Source organism: Pleuronectes platessa, chromosome 6 (genome assembly GCF_947347685.1).
Source record: "Pleuronectes platessa chromosome 6, fPlePla1.1, whole genome shotgun sequence".
Lineage (NCBI taxonomy): Eukaryota > Metazoa > Chordata > Actinopteri > Pleuronectiformes > Pleuronectidae > Pleuronectes > Pleuronectes platessa.
In genome coordinates this window covers 10,512,556-10,532,135 of record NC_070631.1, presented here as the reverse complement: position 1 = coordinate 10,532,135, position 19,580 = coordinate 10,512,556, and the positions used below count along the sequence as shown (strand labels likewise).

Sequence of the window (19,580 nt, the reverse complement as noted above, 5' to 3'; positions counted from 1 at the left end):
TGCGTTTGCATAACTGTGTGTTGACTGGCCTGGAGGTAGAGTATTTCTGTCTCCTCTCCACTTCTTGCTCTTTCCATCCAACTCATAAGGGCTCGGAAGCTGACGTTCACAAGTCCATACACACAGACACACACACACACACACACTGACACACATGGCACCCCCTGCCTTTCTCTTTGTGTCCAACCTTGGAGGCTTCAACAAAAGCCATTCATCCTTTCAGGCTCTCAGTCTTTCAGACCAATTAGAGACAGGCAGTGCTCTGAGGGAATTCAAATCCTCATTCAGGACGACCGGCTTTATTTCAGCAGAAGATGCGTTTCGGCGAGTATCCATTGCTATCAACGTTGCCTCGGCCAGTTTACATGAGCCCAGTTGGATGTTTGAACCTCAGCCGGAGTCGTTTGCCCCGAAATGAAAAAACATACAAAAGTTAGTGAAGGAAACAATAGAGTGAAAGTGAAGGAAACAATAGAGTGAAAGTGCAGCACCTCATGCATTCATTTCATATCATCAGTCACCCCTGGATCATCACTATGGAGCGACTCTACCTCCCCCCTCATTTGCATGTTTTCCCATTCTTCACTAGAGAATAATAAGGTGCAGACGAGAGGATTGGATTCTCCTCGGGCATCCTTGTCCTCCACAAATCACAAATGACTCATGTTATGTGGGAACAGCCGATAACACAGTGCACACCTAATAACCCAGATAAATGTTATCAACACACACTTATGCCTTCACCATTGCACACACAGACACAGAAACACAATAGTGACTAATTTCACAGTCGTCATCTTATCTCTATTGCAATAGCCCTCACCATAATGCAGTGGGAAAATCATTACCCAGCAGGCCATCAAGAGAAACACTTCAGGGTACCACTGTATGTTAAATATGTAATTGAGATCTCCTATTTTATTTATACAAAAAGGTGAAATGTGGTGTAATCTGTCCTGTATGCTACAGAAAAATAAGCACAGAATTTACTAGTTAACTTTCTATTTCTTCCTGATTTTTAATAAGCTTTAAAAAAAATGTATTAGCTTAGAATCATTGTGCATTGATTATATTATCTTTCGTCTTTTATTGTATGTAATTATTCAACAACACAAACATTTCTGCCTGATGAGTCCATTAAAGTTACTTTAATGAACAGTTGTGAAGCTAAATTAAGTTGTGATATCGGTTTAATATTTGCTACACTGCCTCGCTAGTAGCTCAGTGCATATTAACTAAACTAGGCTGCATTTAGTACAAGACTTCTAATAATGTAAAACACTTCCAGGGAGTTTCATAAGAGTAACTGTGGCTTGGTGCTGATGGACGTGGCAACGTGAGGAGGTCGGCGGAGGCACATCAGTGAGTGGGACTGGGCATGTGGCTCCCTGTGCAGGAAAAAACTCACCAGACACCGTGAACACCTGTGATACATAACTCCCACTCGACAGAGGGACTCACTCCAGAGGATGTAGGACGCTCTTACTCACAATACACTTTTAGTTGTGCTTGAACAAAACTAAACCACGCGCTTGATAAGTTCACCAGAGAGGGTGAACAGGCAAGTGATGCCAAGGAGTGAAGAGATAAAACCTTCCTCCAACTAGGCCCTAAGTTATAAGTGTGTCTGCGAGCAGCCTGTCTGTGTCGCACATCTGTTTCCACATGTGTATGTCTGGGTGGTTGCATGGATGTGGTGGCATGGAGGTGAGTCCAACGGACACACCCCCCCGAGGAGGTCAGAGGATGACCACAGTCAGAATTTATTCAAGACACACACCATTTGGGTTGCTAGGTTACAGAATGAGGCTGGAACCGCAGCTACTGTCTCTGACGGGAAAAGATCCCATTTTTTAAAAAGGAAACAGAGTCGAGAAGAGACGAAAAGCTGAGAATTCACAATTATCATCTCTCCGTCTCTGCTCTATATCCCCAATCCCACCCCCTCTTCCCCCATCCAAACACACACACACACACACACACACACACACTCACACACACACACTCACACTCTTTAAATTGTAAGAGACTTCCAGCCCTCCAGTGCTTGGGATGCCACACAGCACTGCAGCATGCGATCCTTGCCAGCTCAGCTCTGAGATTCCTCTGCCTCTTCTTAGCCTCTCGGAGGTTTAAGAAAGAATCAACCAGAGGACCCGAGTCTGCAGTTTTTATAAGAGCAGAGGTTTTTGACAGCTTGTGTGAACGAGGGATCCTTTTAGTTTTAACCAGATATTGTCTCAGCCCTTTGCTTTGCATCACAAAGCAAACTGGCATTCTTCTGCAGTTCGGTGGCACATGAATTACACGCATGCATGCCCACACATACAATGTGGCAGAGTGGAGCAGGCACTCAGTGGCACTCAGTACGCTGCCTGGCACAGTGGCCTGAGGATGAATGAGTAATGCACAAATCTGCCCAACTACGGAATCCTACACATGTCCACACAGATAGACCAAGAGATAATCCAAAAATAAGCATTTTGTCTGATACTTAACCTCAAACTCCAGAGTAAAATATGAAAATATTCACATTAATTAAACAAGGTACAAAAAGAATCATGAAAACTTAATTGCAAAAAGATCCGAAATGCTTCTAAATATGTTCAGGTTAAGTAACTGAAGCTTTTTCTAGGATTTTAGGGAGAATTGAATCAAAGTGGAGAAATATTCTTTAACTATTTAACTTTCACAATTCTGAAACTTCAGTTGGTGCTAATAGATGTTGCTAAAATCTATATGAGGATATGGGACAACGATGTAATATATATTTGTTTTACAGAATGAAATTGTATGAAAATATATAGTAGCCTAATCAGTCATCATGATATGATTCCACCCCAAGTGGGTAAAACACAATCTTGAGTAACAGGCAAGACAAAACTTCTTTTGCTAGTACCATTATTATAAAAACAGACTTTTTGGTGTCAGTTAGCCGAGCCATTCCCTGGGTTAATAAATGTAATTATTTAAACCACAGAGGGGTGGACAACCGGTGACATTCAAACATAGAGGACATAGATTCGGGGGAAACTGCACAGTAACTGTCACGGTGCCAAAAAGTAAGACTGTCTAATCACTAAAGTGGTGTAATTGGGTATATTTTGTAAAGGTTGAAAAATATATACCAGAGCCCTTATCAACACTTTAGTAAGGATGTCATTATTGTAATGAGGCAGTTCTTGGATGAAATATACACAGTAAAAACACACGGCTGTTATTGGTCCGGGGTTAATACTGAGATGTTGCTATTGCAGAGCATCACAAGGGCAAAGGCACTGAAGGATGCACATGATTGTCAATCTGGACGTCCCACACAGAGATGGACATAAATAATTCAGTGCTAAACGATACCCTAAACACACTGCTCAGAAACACACGTGATATTCAGCTATAGGTATAAGTGCTTCGCCTGTGCTGGGTTCAAATACAGATGGGAATCGATGGAATATCCCCGAGGTTGTGCACAACACTGCAGGACCGCAGCTCTGGACCGGACTGACGGTGTCCCGGGTTTACCTCTGCCGCAGGCCGGGCGCACATACGTGGGCCCCAAATCTCACAGGACTCGTTGCAAACTCGACGGTGACGGTTCGCGTCTGGCTGAGATTCCTCCACCTCCACCTTCCCCACCGACCAAATCAGGCCCTTTTCGGTCGGCTCCTCTACTCCCCGTGTTTTCCTGACACGCGTATCCGGGAGGAGGAGAGTCATGCAGGGCAGGGGAAAAGTTGCACAGCCTCCCGGCGCCCCACCTCTGGAGCCCGAAGGGGAAACAGGAGTGGGATCAAGTAGTTTTAAAACGCGTGTTTGCATGTGTTTGGAGCACCAGCAACACGATAGGTTTCAAGTACAGCACCCTGGGGAATTATACGCGAGTGGGTTATCCCGCGCCTGGTGTTTCTCACTTTGCATTTCCTGCAGCGAGAATTTTGAAATGAAAAGTATTCGTCAGTCTCAGAAACGCGCGATTTACGCAGCGTGATCCATTCCAAATAGACACGTTCGTTTTCAACGGGTGGAGACTGAAGTCCACCTGCAGTGTGGGGGTCAGGTGGTGGGACCAGTGTTTGTCTCCATTGTTGTCCCGGCACTGACATTAATGTGAACACACAAACACACGAACAAACACACACACAGCGCTGCCACTGACCTGCTTGTGTCGGTGCTGCAGGAGACTATTGTTCCACTCGCGTGTGGTAATCCGGGACAGCGGGGGGATGGATCCACTGCGACAAGTTCCTTCAACTACTTTGCAGTGGAAAAAAACACACAAAAAACACGGCAGATCGTGTGTTCGGCCGCCGGCTGACTCTTAACCCAGCGTCTGGCGGTGTGTCGCAGTGAGTCCTCGCCTGCGTGGCTGCATCGTTGGCCCGTCACAGTGCAGCATCCGTCCGTACTTTCACTCACTCCCGGCACCGTCCCGTCCGGCGACGATCAGCCATGTCTCCGCCTCTTCTGCTGCTGCTGCTGCTGCTCCTGCTGCTGCTGCTGCTGCTGGTGGTGGAGGTAGAGGTGGTTCCCTAGTGGAAGCAGTGGCGTGATCCCGGAAAACACCGCAAGGGGTGTGCGTGTTACTTTTTTACAGAGGGGGGGGCAATGTCCGGTCACCAAAGAGGCAAATCGTCATTGCTGATTGGTCCAGGTTAAGGTTTCGGGATAAGATGTGAATTGTGAGTAGTTTAAGTTCGGGTCCTGGTTTAGTTTTTTTACACTGTCCACAATGAATGGAGGACAGAGCAAAGTCCTGATAGTGATAGCTGTGCAAACCTGCATGTGTGTGTGTGGGTGTACTTGTTTTTGTAGCCTTTTTTCCCCCCACTACAAACCATGACCATATCAGGACCAGGTGACCTCATGGGGACCAAAGGCTAGTCTCTAATGAGGCAAAAAGGCATTGTTGTTTGATAAGGGATAGGGTTTTGGTTAAGCTGTCTAAAATGAATGGAAGTCAAGTGTTTGTGTGTGTGTGTGTGTGTGTGTGTGTGTGTGTGTGTCTACATAAAAAAGGAGGGTCGAATAGATTCACTTTTGGGGGGGTTCAGTGTCACCGGGGAAATTAGCCCTCATTACCTCAGCTCCGTTTCATGTAAATATGCACCTCAAAGAAAATGTCCTGGTGAATAATTCATGGCTTCAAAAAATTATGGAAACATCAGGACCCGCAAGTACTTACGTGGCATCAACATGAGTAACAATAGCACAAGGTTTAAATGAATCAGGAGAATATGAGATTAAAACACAGGATGATTTTCTTTTGATAACCTGTAAAATGGCTGTTGGGTGACAAATTTGAGGAGATAATACCAAGATTTTTAAGTGTACTTTTTTTTTGTGTTTCATAAAATAACAGTGGATGAAACCAAATTATTTTTTCCTTCCAGAGGGATCACCTGAATTCCCAACAATTACGTCGACAGTCACACAGATGACTCGGCAAACACAGTTGACGAGGAGGAGTGCTGGTCTTCAGCGCCACCTTGTGCTTCATAAAAACAACAGCAGCATGTTTTCATTCATTAAGCTGAAGTCATTCAGTGGAGAAAATCCCACAGAGCTACTTTCAGCTTTTCCCTGAATTTGCAGCTAGAGATGGAGAGAATTATAAAAGATGGCAAGATATCATGTACATTTTATCAATCAACAAAAGAAGTATATACTCAGTTACTTCAGAAATGTGATGATACATACATTTCATAGTAACGAGCTGGTTTAGTAGATCATTTAGGTAAGATCACATCTCTACTCAAAGCTATGTATTCTGGATGTAAAGTTGTAAATAAGTAGGATTCAGCTGATTTTGGGTTTATTTTAGACTAAACCTATTTTTTTTCACACCACAGCCCTTGTGTTTATGATGTTCAATTTTTATTGAAAAGGTTTCAGTGTTGTGTCGATTCATTTTCGGAGGATTTTCTTTGTTGTACTTTTTGTTGCACTACAGTGAGGCCTGACTACCTCTTCAAAATGACCATAGGATGAGCAGGTTGAATCAACATCTCTCTCAAACAATTTAAACACAACATTATAACCATGGAGGTTGGATTTATTTCAAGACTGTTGTAATGGACCAAGTTGCACAACTGATTGCACTGTCTATGTAACTTGAAATAAGCTCCTCCATTTACAATAAAAAATGGCTTAATACTGTTATAATAAGCAGAACAGTAACTTCATCTTAACTGATTAAACTTCTGTAATATAGTATTTGAGTAATTAAAAGATACTGATATTTGCTCCGCAGAAAATTATACATATTTCTACACATAATTTCTGATTAAAATACTTAATTTCAAAATTAAGTATTTAGCCGATGCATTATGTAATTCGCATTCTCTCCATTTGAAGATAAAACCATTACATGATATAGTGATAAAGTTGATCAGAAGAACATTACTCAGTGATTAATAATGTTCATCTTTTGATGATTATCATCAACTTTTTTCGCCCCACATGAAGGTCTACTGAAGATTCCTGAATATTAGCCTCTGGTATTTGTAACTGTTTCCTGACTTTTCGAACATTTAATCAAAACAAAAAACACTTGATTTTACTTGTATTAAAGCTTCTTTGCATGGTATAATTCGTAGATAAACACCTACTTCCTCATTCAGCTGGGTTTTTTCCCTGTGGCGTCGACCGCTAGAAGGCGCTATCGGTTTCATGGAGCGGGAGCAGCGCCCCCTCTGCAGTCGTTAGCTTCCCCCTCTTGTTGTTAGCATGGCGGGTTGTTAGCTATGGTTGTTAGGCTGGTTGTCAGGGGCAGCTCTCCTGCCCAGTGAGCTAACAGGAGATTAAGGGACTTAAGATAATGATGACACATTCATTCATAAAAGGAAAGGACCGGTGCCGTACCCGTTTCCCCCCCGGGCCTGGTTTGTTTCTGTGGGTAAAAGCAGGATCCACAGCGTCGGTGTTTATCGAAGCAGGTGTTTGGTGGGGCTGGAACCGTAGCTAGCTAGCTTTGTTAGCGTCGTCGCAGCTAGGCGTAAAGGGACGTTACGCAGTAAATAGACACCCCCAGGTTTCCATTCTGATTTATTAGCAAGCGTTTGACAATGGAAGACATTGAAGACGATATGTTGGAAGAGAAGGAAGAGGAGGGGGAGGAAGAAGAGGGGGAGTCCGACGGCAGCGAGAATCCATCATTGCTCCCCTTCAAACCCCCCTCACGCGCCACTCGACTGCACATCGAGAGAAGCAGTGTCTGCTCTCGGGCTTATTTCGTCGTGGTCATGGTCTTCTTCCATGTGTACATCCTGAATGTCATCGCCCTGCTGCTCTACGTGCACTACAACAACGGCCCCGGGGAACTCGTGAGCGGTGCCGGGACCCCCTCAGCATCAGTAGGTGGGGGTGGCAGCTCCGTGCCCCATCCTGCCCCGGCCCCCACAGAGCTGCAAGTGCAGGACCACAGTCAAAGTTTCAGTCTGCCTCGCATCGAGGGAATACGGGTAAGAAAAGTTGCATCGATTCAGTACAAGGCTGTTTGCCACTTACACATCACTGATGGAAAGAGTCCCACAGTGCAGTGGGTTACCCTGGTATGGGTACTGGTATTAAACACACTAGTGAACATCATCTTGATATTCTTGATATCAATCTGGAACACAACGCTGCCCACAGCTATGTCAGTACCGAAATTTAAAGAACTCAGTTTAAGGATTTATTGCTGACTTCCACCGCCAATACATGCTATAAAGCCATTGTCAATGGCAACAATAATGTGCAAGCATGATACACATCCGTTGATCTGAATCCCTGTGTACTCATTGTGTTGATAATGCCTCCTGTACCTCTGCAGGTTGGACATGTTCAGCAGGTATCCCTTGTCCCAGACAGTTCGCATGAGATGAGGACACTGAGCTTAAAACCTCTGTTATTTGGTAAGTACAGTGTGGTCTTTGGATGAGATGAATAAAGGATTCATCAGGCTTCAGAGAACAAATTTTAATTCATCTTAAAGTCATACAAATATAGACCAGCAATATTTTACTTTAACTTCACAGATACTGTACATTTTCTACCTTTACACCTTGTGTTTTCTTTGACCTCCATTGCCTGAGAGGCAGTGTTGATACTTCATTAGCCCCTTGATGACCAGCATATTGCATATTACCTCTTCCATACACACACAGAAGAATGAATTTTTTTTTAAAAGACTAGAACAAGAAGTATTTACAGTCATTTGCCCATGGTTAAATCGTATATATGCTTCCTCTAACCGTAGCTGTTTATTCACAATTGGTCTTCTTCACAATTCAGTTCTTTCAGTTAATTCTCTAAATTAACACATTATCTTAGCTCCTGCATCTGTGGTGTTTCCATTTGCGCGCAGCTCCCATCAGTTTCTTGTCCCGTCTTTGCCAGGCATAAGCCTTATTTACCACCAGGCGCCCCCCCTGCACCGTGCCTGTCACTAGGAAGTTGCCGCCTTGGGGATGTTGTCGTGTCATGTTCCTTACACAGGTGGCGTCCCTCTCTAGCCACAGCTCAATGTGTGAGCGTATCTGCCCAGCTAACAGGGGTCCATGCTTCAGAACATCCAGTTTGGCAGCCAGTGAGAACTGCGAAAGGCTCCCAGGGCTGTACTTCAGCCGCGTTAGACGCAGTTTCACAACTGGGGTGTAAAGAGATAAAGACAAAACTCTGGTCTATTATTTGTTGTGCTGAATTATTGAAAAACATATACAACAGATTCAGGTAAAGAGGTGGAAGTTACAGATACTCACCAAAATCACTCTTACAAAAAGTCTCCAGAGTATCTCTTGAAGAGGAGGCCTCCTCCAGTTCACAGTCACGACAGCTCGCCAGAGGCACTGAAATATTTAAACGACTAATTAAATCGGTAGATAAATGAAGTCGGCTCAGCCATTTGTCTGTGTGTACTCAATGTCTGACCTCTCCGCCCGCCGGTGTGGACAGTGGTGTTGGTAATGGAGGAGATACACATGAGATGGTCTGCAGGATACTGGTCACAACGTAGAATTTCTGGCCAGGGGTAGCCATAGCAACTCATGATCGGTGCGCAGCTGTCCCGTACAGACTCGCACAAACTTCTGCAGGGTGATATAAACCTGATAAAGTAGAAATGGAGAGGGAGCATGGGAAATGCTGAATGGATGAAAGGGTATGACTCAATAGTGAAGTGTTAGAGAACAAACATTTGATTAGTTGCCATTTGGTTGCTTGTTTTTCTTTCTCAGTCAGGGAGGTGTTACTGTGACTAAAAGGAGATTATAGACCTTTAACAGCTTGGTTTGTGTGTGAAACTAGGGCCTCTCCCCAGAGACGGACACAAATTTGCATAGCTTTACAAAGGGGTCTTCACCCTAGATAATCCTGCTGCTATGTAACTTTGTAATTAATCTAATCTAATATTCTAATTAAATCTGCTAATTATCTGCCCACAGCAACGTGATTTTACTCTTGAACCCAAACTACTACACTTTTACAATGTTAACATTTCTTTTTCATTTAAACAGACAAAAGGTCAGTGTGACTTGAAGGTTGACAATATATGGTTACAGGAAATAAAAAATCTATTATAATTACACTTACCTGTCAAGGCAGATGGGTGCAAATAGAGAGCAGAGAAAGATGCGGGCATCGGAGTGGCACTCTCTTGCTAGTAGTGGCAACCAACTGGCACTCTGTTGTACGGCCTCAGCTGGAGAGTCGTGTCCCAGCAGGTTGGGCATCCTCATAGAGTCATAACCAATGTTTTGGCACAAGGCCATGCCGGCTGGGATGGGCACGCATCGAGAGGAACTGCGGGGCTCCCACAGTCCATCATCTCCTATAGAAAGCATGGATCTGAGTCCGGCATTAGCACCAGAGTCCTCCTCACCAGCTCTTCCTGCTGCAGCTCCTGGTCTAGAAACACGAGTATTTCCAAATCCAGTTTCAATGTTGCCCTCTATACCTGCTTTGTCTTTTAACCCAGATCTAACCCTACCGCCAGTCCTCGCTCTTTCTCGTCCCTCAAGTCCTGCCCTTGCTCTACCAGCACCAGGACCAAACGCCAATGTGCTGCTAGGCCCCGCAAGCAGAAGGAGAAGTAGTGCCAAGGCTGAAAGGAAGCACTTTCTGGAGCTAAAATGAGGACAGAGCACTGAAGTCATCCTGATAGCACAGTTAGAAAGTAGGAGAAATCCTGCAATGTGTCTCTTGAGTAAAAAACAGACTCCTGTGTAGCAGTGCAGGAGAGAGTGGCAGAATAGGTGTATTTATAGTGGGCAGTGAATACATTTGCATAGGAAGGGTTAAGGGGAGGTGTCGAGAACAGCCGGGAGAAGGGGCGGGGCACACATTAAATGGTTATAAGAGATCTAGGCCCACTTGTATTTATGAGCAGATTTAAGAGTGTTTGAGAGATTTCTCGGTTGCTAATGTGGATGATTTTGCGTTGGGATACTTTCTGCCATTTCCAATCCCTGTTGCTTGAACCGAGGAAGCGACTTGCTCTCGTGTAGTGAAACTCCTTCACCCCCTTTCCAACCCACACTCAACTGCTTTGTCCCACCCAGACCACTTGTTTTCTCACCCACCTCCGCTGCTGAGAGGGATTTGCTTCTCCTGAGAGATTGAAGGTGCCCCTAATAGTGAGGACACAGTTAATCTGCCCCCAAGTCGCACCAAAAATACGACCATGTTAGAGAAATTAATCAACAGAAAAAATCTCTCAAAGTGACAGGACCTGTTAGACCTGCCTCCAAACACTCTCTCTCTGTGTGTGTGTGTGTGTGTGTGTGTGTGTGTGTGTGTGTGTGTGTGTGTGTGTGTGTGTGTGTGTGTGTGTGTGTGTGTGTGTGTGTGTGTGTGTGTGTGTGTGTGTGTGTGTGTGTGTGTGTGTGTGTGTGTGTGTGTGTGTGTGCGCTTGTGCTTGTTTCAAATAAAATTGGTGCTGTCTTGCTGTGAAGCCATGGCCTGATTCCTGTTCAGACAAGCAGGTCACTTCCTTTCCGGGGGAGAAAGAGAGACGATGGTGGGAGGGAAGGGAGAGAGAGAGGCTCAGTCCCCCCTCATTCATATCAGTTATCAAGATTAATGAGGGCTGACTAGACAATAGGGATTAACCAAGAGGGTACGGTGTAAAAGACACGGGCGACAAACAAGGCTTCTACTGTACAGGCCGGAAGCCTTTTATTAAGAGGGTTAATGACTAACAGACGTAGAAAGGTTGATGGAAAGGAGCCATGAAACACTACTGCCTTCACACACGGTTTTAAAGATTCTGATAGAACAGATCAAATAGAATATGACCGTCACTATGCTCTAGCAAACCAAAGCAGACTTAAAAGAAATAATCCAAGAACAGGAATCTCAATCTCAGGAGACCAAAATAGAGAAATGGAACAGTATCGTCTAATAATAAATAGGTTTAAAATAAAAAGAGTAAACCAAGTTCTGATTCTGTTACTTCTTTAAAGTAATTGATATTGCCAATTACTGTGTCCCAGAAGCCAGCGCTGTTCCAATCTTCCTTTGGGAAGTTAAGTGTCATCACTCATTATGCCTCCTAGTGGGATGTGGGTTAGGCAACAACACAAATGACCCACTGGGGAGTGACGGAAGGGAATAGCTTAGGCTTGTTATAGCCTATATGAACTGTATGGCGTAAGTACATTTCCTTTGCTTAAAATATGTGGGATTCATATCATACCACATGTCATGTGCTTCAGCTTCCTTTTACCACACGGATATTTAGTCCTTATATTAAACTCTTCTCGCCCTTTGGGGTCTCCTCATCCAGATCATATGATTATTAGCATACACTGATCAAAGCATCTCCAAATTGCCCCATCAACCCGAAAGGCTTTGTAGTCTGACAGATCAAACCAGCACTGTTAACAACACACATATTTTAATCCACTTAAAGGCCACTCACTCATTCCTTCACCATTTCAGGTATAATGCTAATGCTTTTCTATAGTGCAATTTATATGTCTTGTCCGTCTTCCTTTTTGCTCGACTTCGACGCCCCCCCCCCCCCCTCACCTGAACGCTCCGGAGATTTTCCTGTTGTTGTGAATGCTTCTGACTCTGACAATCTCCTGCTGTGTTTTCCATGTTAGAGACACGTCCTCCACATTGTGTCTCAGTGCATCTTGGGTCACACCTGTACTTAAAGCTGTTGAAACGGAGCATCTGCTGCTTGAGAAAATATGGACCTTTCAGTTTAATGACTGTATTCAGGAAGGTCTTGTGTGATTGTTGTTGCTTGCTTGAGAAAATTTGAAATTAAGATATGTTTACTTTTTCAGTCTCTCCTTAGCAAAACCTCCACAGGCTCCATATAATTTGCAACGGAAAATTACATTGTGTGCATTGAATGAATGAGTAGTGTGAAATAGATGTGTTCCTTTTTCAAATTAGCATCTTTGCGAGGGATTGAAATTATCTAATTACACAAGGCAGCATTGTCGCTAACGTTTGCCGCTATTGTCTTTTTCCTGTTCTCACCAGAGATCCCTGGCTTCCTGTCAGAGGAGGAATGTCGTGTGGTGGTGCAACTGGCTCAGCTCAAGGGTCTGATGGAGAGCCAGACAATGTCACCAGGCCAGGGACCAGAGGAGTCCAACCAGCCACTACTTTCTATCAGCACAGAGGAGGTCTTCAGTCTGTTGGACCTAAACCAGGACAGGCTGCTGCAGAAGCAGGAGGTGAGAAGATACAGTCAAACAAGCTGAGAGGAAATAGATTTCATGAAAAGATCCCAAGTGATGAATAATTACATGAACTGTCACAACAATGTTATGTATTTCTGTTAATTTGAGATAAACATTCTGGTCTCTTCTCCAGATTGTGAGTCACTCACGTTCTCGAGATGGAACATGGTTGAGCCCAGACAACTTACGGCAGATACTCACTGGTCTGGAAGCTCGTCCAGCAGGTTTGTGCTCATGTGGTTTGTGTGTGAGTCAGTACATTTTAGGCTGTTTTGCAGTGGAGTTTTGAAAAAGTACTTAACATCAGTGAAACTCAGTTTTGGGTAGAAAGTTTTCTACCGAGGTTTTGATTTCACCATCTTTTGATTGTTGGTTTGTATGGATACTATTTATTTCGAAGTTCTGGTCCAACTTCTGTGCTTTCAGTTAAATTTTTCCTGCAATTAGTAAATTCAGTGGTTCAAGATAAAGATAATTTCAGATTCAAGTATATAAATATACTGGACTAATATCCTTCTGTTGAACAGTATATGTGAGAGTTCTTGCAGCGGTGTACCCTCGAGCACAGTAAGCTGCTGATTGGTAGCTGTGATTGCTTGCAAGTCTTTGTGAGTGGCAAGGCCGGAAGAGGGGTGACACAGTTTTGTACACATCGCAGTCCGGATGTGCCTCATCCTAACTCATTAAAGGCTGATTATTCTCCAGCCCCTTCTCTTAATTCCCCCCCGGATCCCCTGTATCCCCCAGCTCCCACCTCCACGCTCTTTCGTTAACCCATCCCCTCTCCGGTCACCTCTCCTCTGGCACCCCGGAGCTTTTGTTGCGGCTGGGGCGCGGTCCCCCATGGGAAGTGACGGGGGCCAAACGTTCACTCAGCTGAGAGTAACAACCCAGGGTCGGACAAAGAGGGAGGGAAGGAAGGCAGGAAAAGAGAGAAACGAGCTGTCATAACTTACTCGTCACCACGTTGTCCAAGAATTCAAGATTTAATTGGAATCGTGGAAGACTGGTTTAATAATTTCACAGGGTCACTTAATAGCCGTATTTATGAGTTGGTGGTTGTGACTGTGTCTGGCAGGGTTGCTGACCTTGGAAGACTTTAGGCGTGTTTATGATATGTCGCAACGTCCAGGACAACAGCAGAATGGAAAGCTCCGGAGTCAGTTCAAACAGAGAAACAAACATACATGGCTTTATCAAGGTCTTGGATCCCACCATGTGCTGCAAACACTCAGGAACAGGTAAATACACACACACACACACACACACACACACACACTGTCATGTTGTTAGCACCCCTTACACTCATATTTGATAACATACTATTTCACCCCCATATCTCTGTTATTCAGATTAATCAGTCTGACACGTCTCCCCCCTGCGCTTGTTGAACTGACTGAGCCACTGCAGGTGATTCGCTATGAGCACGGAGACTTCAGTAATGCCCACCATGACAGCAGCCGTTCTCATTCAGAGACGACATGTGCACACACGCGACTGGCGGGAAACACATCTGCCCTCACAGAGGTCTCCTGCAGGTACGACATGTGCTGTTTTTTTACTCAACATTTGGAATAGTTTTCACAGTTTAGTCATCCGCAGATCATTTGAATAATCTCCAAATTACATAATTAGTTTTCCACCTGGTTCTCAAAACAAATTCTTCACTGCCAAATGATAGTTCTCGCGTTTAAACAGTATAACTTCTCTTTTGGGTTTGTGAGAGACACTTTTTCACTATTATTATAATTAGTCACTTTCTTCCTTGTTTTTGTTTTCTAGGTATCTTACTGTGTCATTCTACCTCAGCTCTGCAGAGGAAGGTGGTGAGACCTCCTTTCCTGTGGCAGACAATCGTACCTATGACGAGCAGGTTAGTGTGAAGTCATAAACAGTCCCAACCCTGCTTTTCTTTTTTCTGCTGGGAAATGATGACAACTCTGCATGACCTGAATGTTGCTGATAAGACAAAGACATGACAAGGAATCTGACACCTACGTGAGCAAAGTGTGCCAAAACGAATGATTGGACATGAGGCGTTTACAGTTTTGTGTGTCCTAGGCACTGGGCCAGGATGGAGTTGATTTGATAGACACCCAGGAGACATGTGGCAGAGGGAACCTGAGAATAAAACCAACTGCTGGGACAGCACTTCTCTGGTACAACCATCTCTCTGATGGGAGAGGTAAGGGCAAAAAGTTATAGCACAGACATAACGCTGCTTTAGGCTTGTCAGGCTTCCTCTAATGTATGAAAATCAAAACTCGTGTCAATTTACTCTTTTCTCTAAAGTTCTGTGTGGATTTTCACTTTGTAGAAGTGAAACTTACCATATTTGTGAGAGTGAGAAAATTACTAAAAGGAAGTTTGCAAGCAGATGGTGAGGTGAGAGTTTACATGCGAATACATCTACGAAAGGATGTGTTTAAACTACTCTGATTTCTTCTGCCCTTTTCTCTCTTCTTTTCTCTCCATTTAAATTTTTCATGTTTCTCTCCTAGCTTTTCGCTTTCTGTGACTTATCAAATTGTGGTGACTTTCATCATAATAGCGCCAGTACCACTTGATTTTTGTCACTTCGCTCCATTAGCTACTTCTCTCATCCCTCCTTCCTAAATGGTGTTCTTCTTCTCCCATGCCTTCCCTAGGTTGGATGGGCGACTTAGATGAGTATTCCCTGCACGGCGACTGCCCGGTCAGGCGTGGGGTGAAGTGGGTGGCCAACAGCTGGGTAAATGTGGACCCAGATCATCAATTGCAGGTCCGCTACCAGAGACTAGTTGCTCAGAGGCACAAAGCTAAGTCGACCCTGGAGGAAGCTTACCAGCCTCTCTCACACAGTGACCTCCACCAGGATCTATAGCCGGCCCTTTTTAATTATAACACAACGCAACGTATCATCAAAACTGAGTCATTGTTGCATCGCTGAAGCTGTTGAGTCCTGACGACTTTTCTACAACTGCAGAGGAAGTTGCAGTTGAATGGAATTTGCACAACATAACACCGTGGACCTTTTCTTTAAATCCTTCTTGAATTTTGATACAGATTTATGTCTGTCAGATGCATTGGTTTCCTCGCATTTAATTTATAATACATTACGTGAAGATAAACATGAATATGAATGCTATTCTCTATTAAATTTAGCCTTAAATATAATATCAATCCCTCAATTTAGTATAACAGATATCTGTGGTTACAGATTGGAGGGTTGGAAAAGATGCAGTCAGTCATTATGTAAAAGATGAACCTTCTTACCTTCCTTCCATTTCATTTTTACCAGGCATCTGACCCCGTCGCAGGTCAGCATTATTTATTGTTATAGAGTAATAGGCTGTTGTCAAAAGCCATATCAGTATAGTCCTCGATGAATATTTTCCTTAGGGATATTATTTGTGAGATCATGTTTGATTATTCTGTTCCTGGGCTTTTTATCATGAATTGTTATTTAATGACTTTGCCAGACCAAGTGCAAATGCAGGATTGTTCTAAACTGATCAGAGGGATCAGCTGTCACACTGGCTGTGGGAGGCCAGTCCTTCAGGTATAATTCAAACTAAGGTCTTTAATATTTAAACTCTTGTGGTTCTTATCCTCACAACTCAAACAAACTTGTGTTTATTTGTATTTATTATTTAATTTTTTTGCATATTTATTTGAGTGTTATTTATTACCACCTCTTGGGGATTTTTAATTAAAGGGAGGAATATTTATTACAGTTTGATGTTGCACTGAATTTGTCACTGTATTTGTTTTATGTTATGAAATATATAAAGCAGTGTTTTAATAGTGGTGTGTGAGTGACGTCATTTGTGAAAATCTGATGTAGACACTAGATGTCGCCCAATATTAAATCCAACAGCTCAAGCTTTAAGGGCTGTCAAACATGAGGTAGTTCAGAAAGTGGTCTTAACTGTGGTATAATTTACTGGTGCTCTGTCTGCATCATGTCAGCACCAGTTCCCTTATTGATAAGACACCAACATGTCAATGTTTATGTGTAGCTGACAACACAAGTAGCCTCTTGTTTGTATCAGGGCTGGAACAAAGTGTACAGATCCCTTGGTTAAGTAGAAAGAACAGTGCCTCAATTACAAGTTGAAGTCCTGAATCAAAATTGTTACTTAATTCAGAGAAAATCACAGTCAGTACAGACATAGCTCCTTAATTGTACATTGTCAAATCATTTTGCTGTTGTATCTGGTCGAGCTGAAACTTAAATTGAAGAGGTAGATGGTAGAGTTTGTATGCAAAAGTATCTTGTAATAAGGCTGAGCTGCCAAATAAATGCAGTGGGGTTAATGTGTGACATTAACACTGTGTTTAGCTTGTGTCCAAAAAGTTACCTGGGATATGTCCTTTGGGGAATTATATGGATACCACAAGACCTAGTTGCATATCCCTGTGAGCAAGGCTGGATTAGCAACTGGGCAACATGACCCACAACCCCCCTAGCTTGACTTAATGTGAATGGGCTCTACATAATTTGATTAATCTCAAATAAATCCCACTGATGTAGAATTTCACCTGACATCCCCTTAGTCTGGCATCTAGTAGACTGGTTTAAGAATGGGAATGTGAGTCAGATTATCATTTTAAGAACTAAATTGTTTTCATTTATATGATGTTATATTAAAAGTAATAAAAGGTGAAGGTTATGGAATTGCTCTATTGTTTTTGTGTCAGGTAAATAACATAATGAAAACCTTATCAAGGTCCTGTTATTCCATCATAAGAGGAAGCCTGCAACTATATATTAATGTTATAATCAACTTGCCTGACAATGACTTACTTTAATAATCCATTATTGAGTTAAAGAAATGTAGGAGAATAAGGTCAAAGGCCTGAAGACCAAATTAGCTTATTCTAAAGTCTTGTTTTTTCTGGCTAACATTAAAAAATATAACAATGTTGAGAAAATATTGTAAACTAGAATGGTAGACTAGAAATGTACTGGGTTCTTTCTTTAAGCAGTATCCCATCCCTACACTTAAATTCTTGTAAAACCATTAAGTACCTTTTGCTCAATCCTCTGACACACAAAGAAACAAACCAGTGGACAGTGGTGAAAACACAACCCCCTTAGTGAAAGTATGCAGGGTGGTTGGTTTTATTATCATTGACAAACCATATAGTTTTACATATCCCTGGATTGTAGCCAATTTAATTTGGCCAAACCTGGTCTTCCCAACCCATTCCCTGTCGCTGCTGTCAATCAATACCACTCCACAATATAAGTTGAATGCTGATGAGACGTGGAAAATCCTGGATGAATAAAAACCCCATCACAGAACTTAAAGTTGGTAGAAGTCGCTCAAGGCCAGGTGCAGCAATGTTCCTCAAAATGACAGATCTGTCTTTTGAGGCTACTGCTAGCAGGACCACCAGTGGAGAAGGCCACACATCCTCGCTGCATCTTGTACCAGCGACACAAGGTGAGTGAGTTCATTATGTTTACTTCTGTTCTTCTATCCCGGGGATTAATTTGATTAAATGTGTCACTAGGGTTTAAGGCCAGAATCCAGCGAGATCAAAGCATGTGTGTGTGCTCCTCCGTGGATTCTCACCTTGCAGAGGTGGATATTTACCAAAATATTTATCACAGCTTGATGTTGCACTGAATTTGCATCGTATTTGCTCCATGTTATGACGTGTATAAAGCAGTGTTTTATTAGTAGTGTGTGAGTGCGGTCATTTGTGCAAAACTGTTAATGTAGATAATGTCCACTAGATGTCGCCCAATGTCATACAGCAGCCCAAGCTCTTCAAGATCACTAGTTTCGTTGAAGGACACCACTGCAGACACACTGTGGGTTAGAATGAGGACACAAAAACTGCAGGATGGATTCAAAATACTCAATTGATTATTTAGTCTATGAAATCCTGCGTTTTTCTTGAAAAAATATAACAATGTTGAAAAAATATTGACAAAAAAGTCACATTTGAACATTGGTTAAAAATTACTTAACAAGTGATAAAATATTAATGTCAATATATCTTGTTAACCATCCTCCCTACAGGTCCTGCTGCCCAGAAATGTAAACAAAATAAGCAGAACATAACAGCATCAGACGCTGCTCTGGGCGTTTATCTACTGTGTGTGTGTTATTAAGAGAACTTAACTTCTAAGGTCCTGGTTAAGGTTAGTGGCAATATGTGAATTGCTGGTAGGTTAAGGTTCGCGATATGCATGAATTGATCTTGGTTAAGATTAGATATAAGGTTTTTATATATGAATGAAAGTCAATGCTAAGTCCCAGTAAGGATAGGTGTGTGTGTGTGTGTACTTGTACAGATATCTTTATGAGGACTATTTTAAGTCTAAACCTTATGGAGGGAGAATTATTATTAGGGTTAGGGTTAGAATTAGGTTTAGGTCAGGGCAACGATTAGGCATTTAGTTTGGATGGTTAAGGTTAGGGTAAGGAGCAAGAGAATGCAGTATGCCCATGAGTGTCCTCACTAAGATAGACTGTTCAAGATGTGTGGGTTTTGCTATTCACAATGAATGGAAGTTGTGTGTACGTGCCTGTGTGCATGTATGCTTCCGGGTGTGTGTGAACTTGTATACATATCTTTGAGAGGACCATTTTTCACCTATAACTTTCAGGGTGAGAGTGACATTTTGGCCGGTCCTTACTTTCTGACTTACCTTTAATGGACTGTTCCAGTGTTAAGACTTGGTTTTAGGGTTATGGTTAGAATCAGGTTTAGTTTAGGGTTATACATTTAGTTGGGATGGTTAAGGTTAGGGGCTAGGGAATGCATTTAGTCAGTAAGTGTCCTCCCAAAGAAAGATGTGTGTGTTTATACTTACTTTTGTGAGGACCATGACCCTACAGGATGAGGACATTTTTTGAAAAGTTAGGTAATTTTGACCGATCCTCACTCTTTCAAAGGCCTATTTGA

General features: G+C 42.8%; 3 protein-coding genes across 3 annotated transcripts in view; 1 reads left to right on the top strand and 2 right to left on the bottom strand.

Moving 5' to 3' along the window:
* Positions 1–4,400, bottom strand: part of LOC128442399 (cyclin-dependent kinase 17) — a 38,662-nt gene extending 34,262 nt beyond the window's left edge. The window contains exon 1 of the mRNA XM_053424839.1: positions 4,154–4,400. The gene's annotated coding sequence lies outside the window, so the exon portion shown is untranslated. The remainder of the gene's footprint in view (positions 1–4,153) is intronic.
* A 2,280-nt stretch (positions 4,401–6,680) lies between these two features.
* Positions 6,681–16,460, top strand: LOC128442068 (transmembrane prolyl 4-hydroxylase). Its single transcript, XM_053424261.1, has 9 exons — positions 6,681–7,457; positions 7,808–7,889; positions 12,472–12,668; positions 12,808–12,898; positions 13,753–13,915; positions 14,027–14,212; positions 14,457–14,547; positions 14,736–14,859; positions 15,323–16,460. The coding sequence occupies exons 1-9, from the start codon at positions 7,062–7,064 to the stop codon at positions 15,535–15,537; spliced, it is 1,545 nt and encodes a 514-aa protein (XP_053280236.1). The 5' UTR covers positions 6,681–7,061; the 3' UTR covers positions 15,538–16,460.
* LOC128442069 (secreted frizzled-related protein 5) lies at positions 7,939–10,235 on the bottom strand. The gene is made up of 4 exons (XM_053424262.1): positions 9,565–10,235; positions 8,905–9,080; positions 8,736–8,822; positions 7,939–8,623 (listed from the first exon to the last, which is right to left on the bottom strand). Exons 1-4 carry the CDS (start codon positions 10,125–10,127, stop codon positions 8,304–8,306), a joined length of 1,146 nt encoding a protein of 381 aa, XP_053280237.1. The 5' UTR covers positions 10,128–10,235; the 3' UTR covers positions 7,939–8,303.
* Positions 16,461–19,580: the final 3,120 nt, after the last annotated feature.

Coding starts and splice junctions, on each gene's coding strand:
- LOC128442069 (XM_053424262.1), bottom strand. CDS start 10,127: ATGACTTCAGTGCTCTGTCCTCATTTTAGCTCCAGAAAGTGCTTCCTT. Junction 9,081..9,564: donor GCACCCATCTGCCTTGACAG/GTAAGTGTAATT, acceptor CTACTTTATCAG/GTTTATATCACCCTGCAGAA. Junction 8,823..8,904: donor CCACACCGGCGGGCGGAGAG/GTCAGACATTGA, acceptor TAAATATTTCAG/TGCCTCTGGCGAGCTGTCGT.
- LOC128442068 (XM_053424261.1), top strand. CDS start 7,062: ATGGAAGACATTGAAGACGATATGTTGGAAGAGAAGGAAGAGGAGGGG. Junction 7,458..7,807: donor CTCGCATCGAGGGAATACGG/GTAAGAAAAGTT, acceptor GTACCTCTGCAG/GTTGGACATGTTCAGCAGGT. Junction 12,899..13,752: donor TCTGGAAGCTCGTCCAGCAG/GTTTGTGCTCAT, acceptor TGTGTCTGGCAG/GGTTGCTGACCTTGGAAGAC.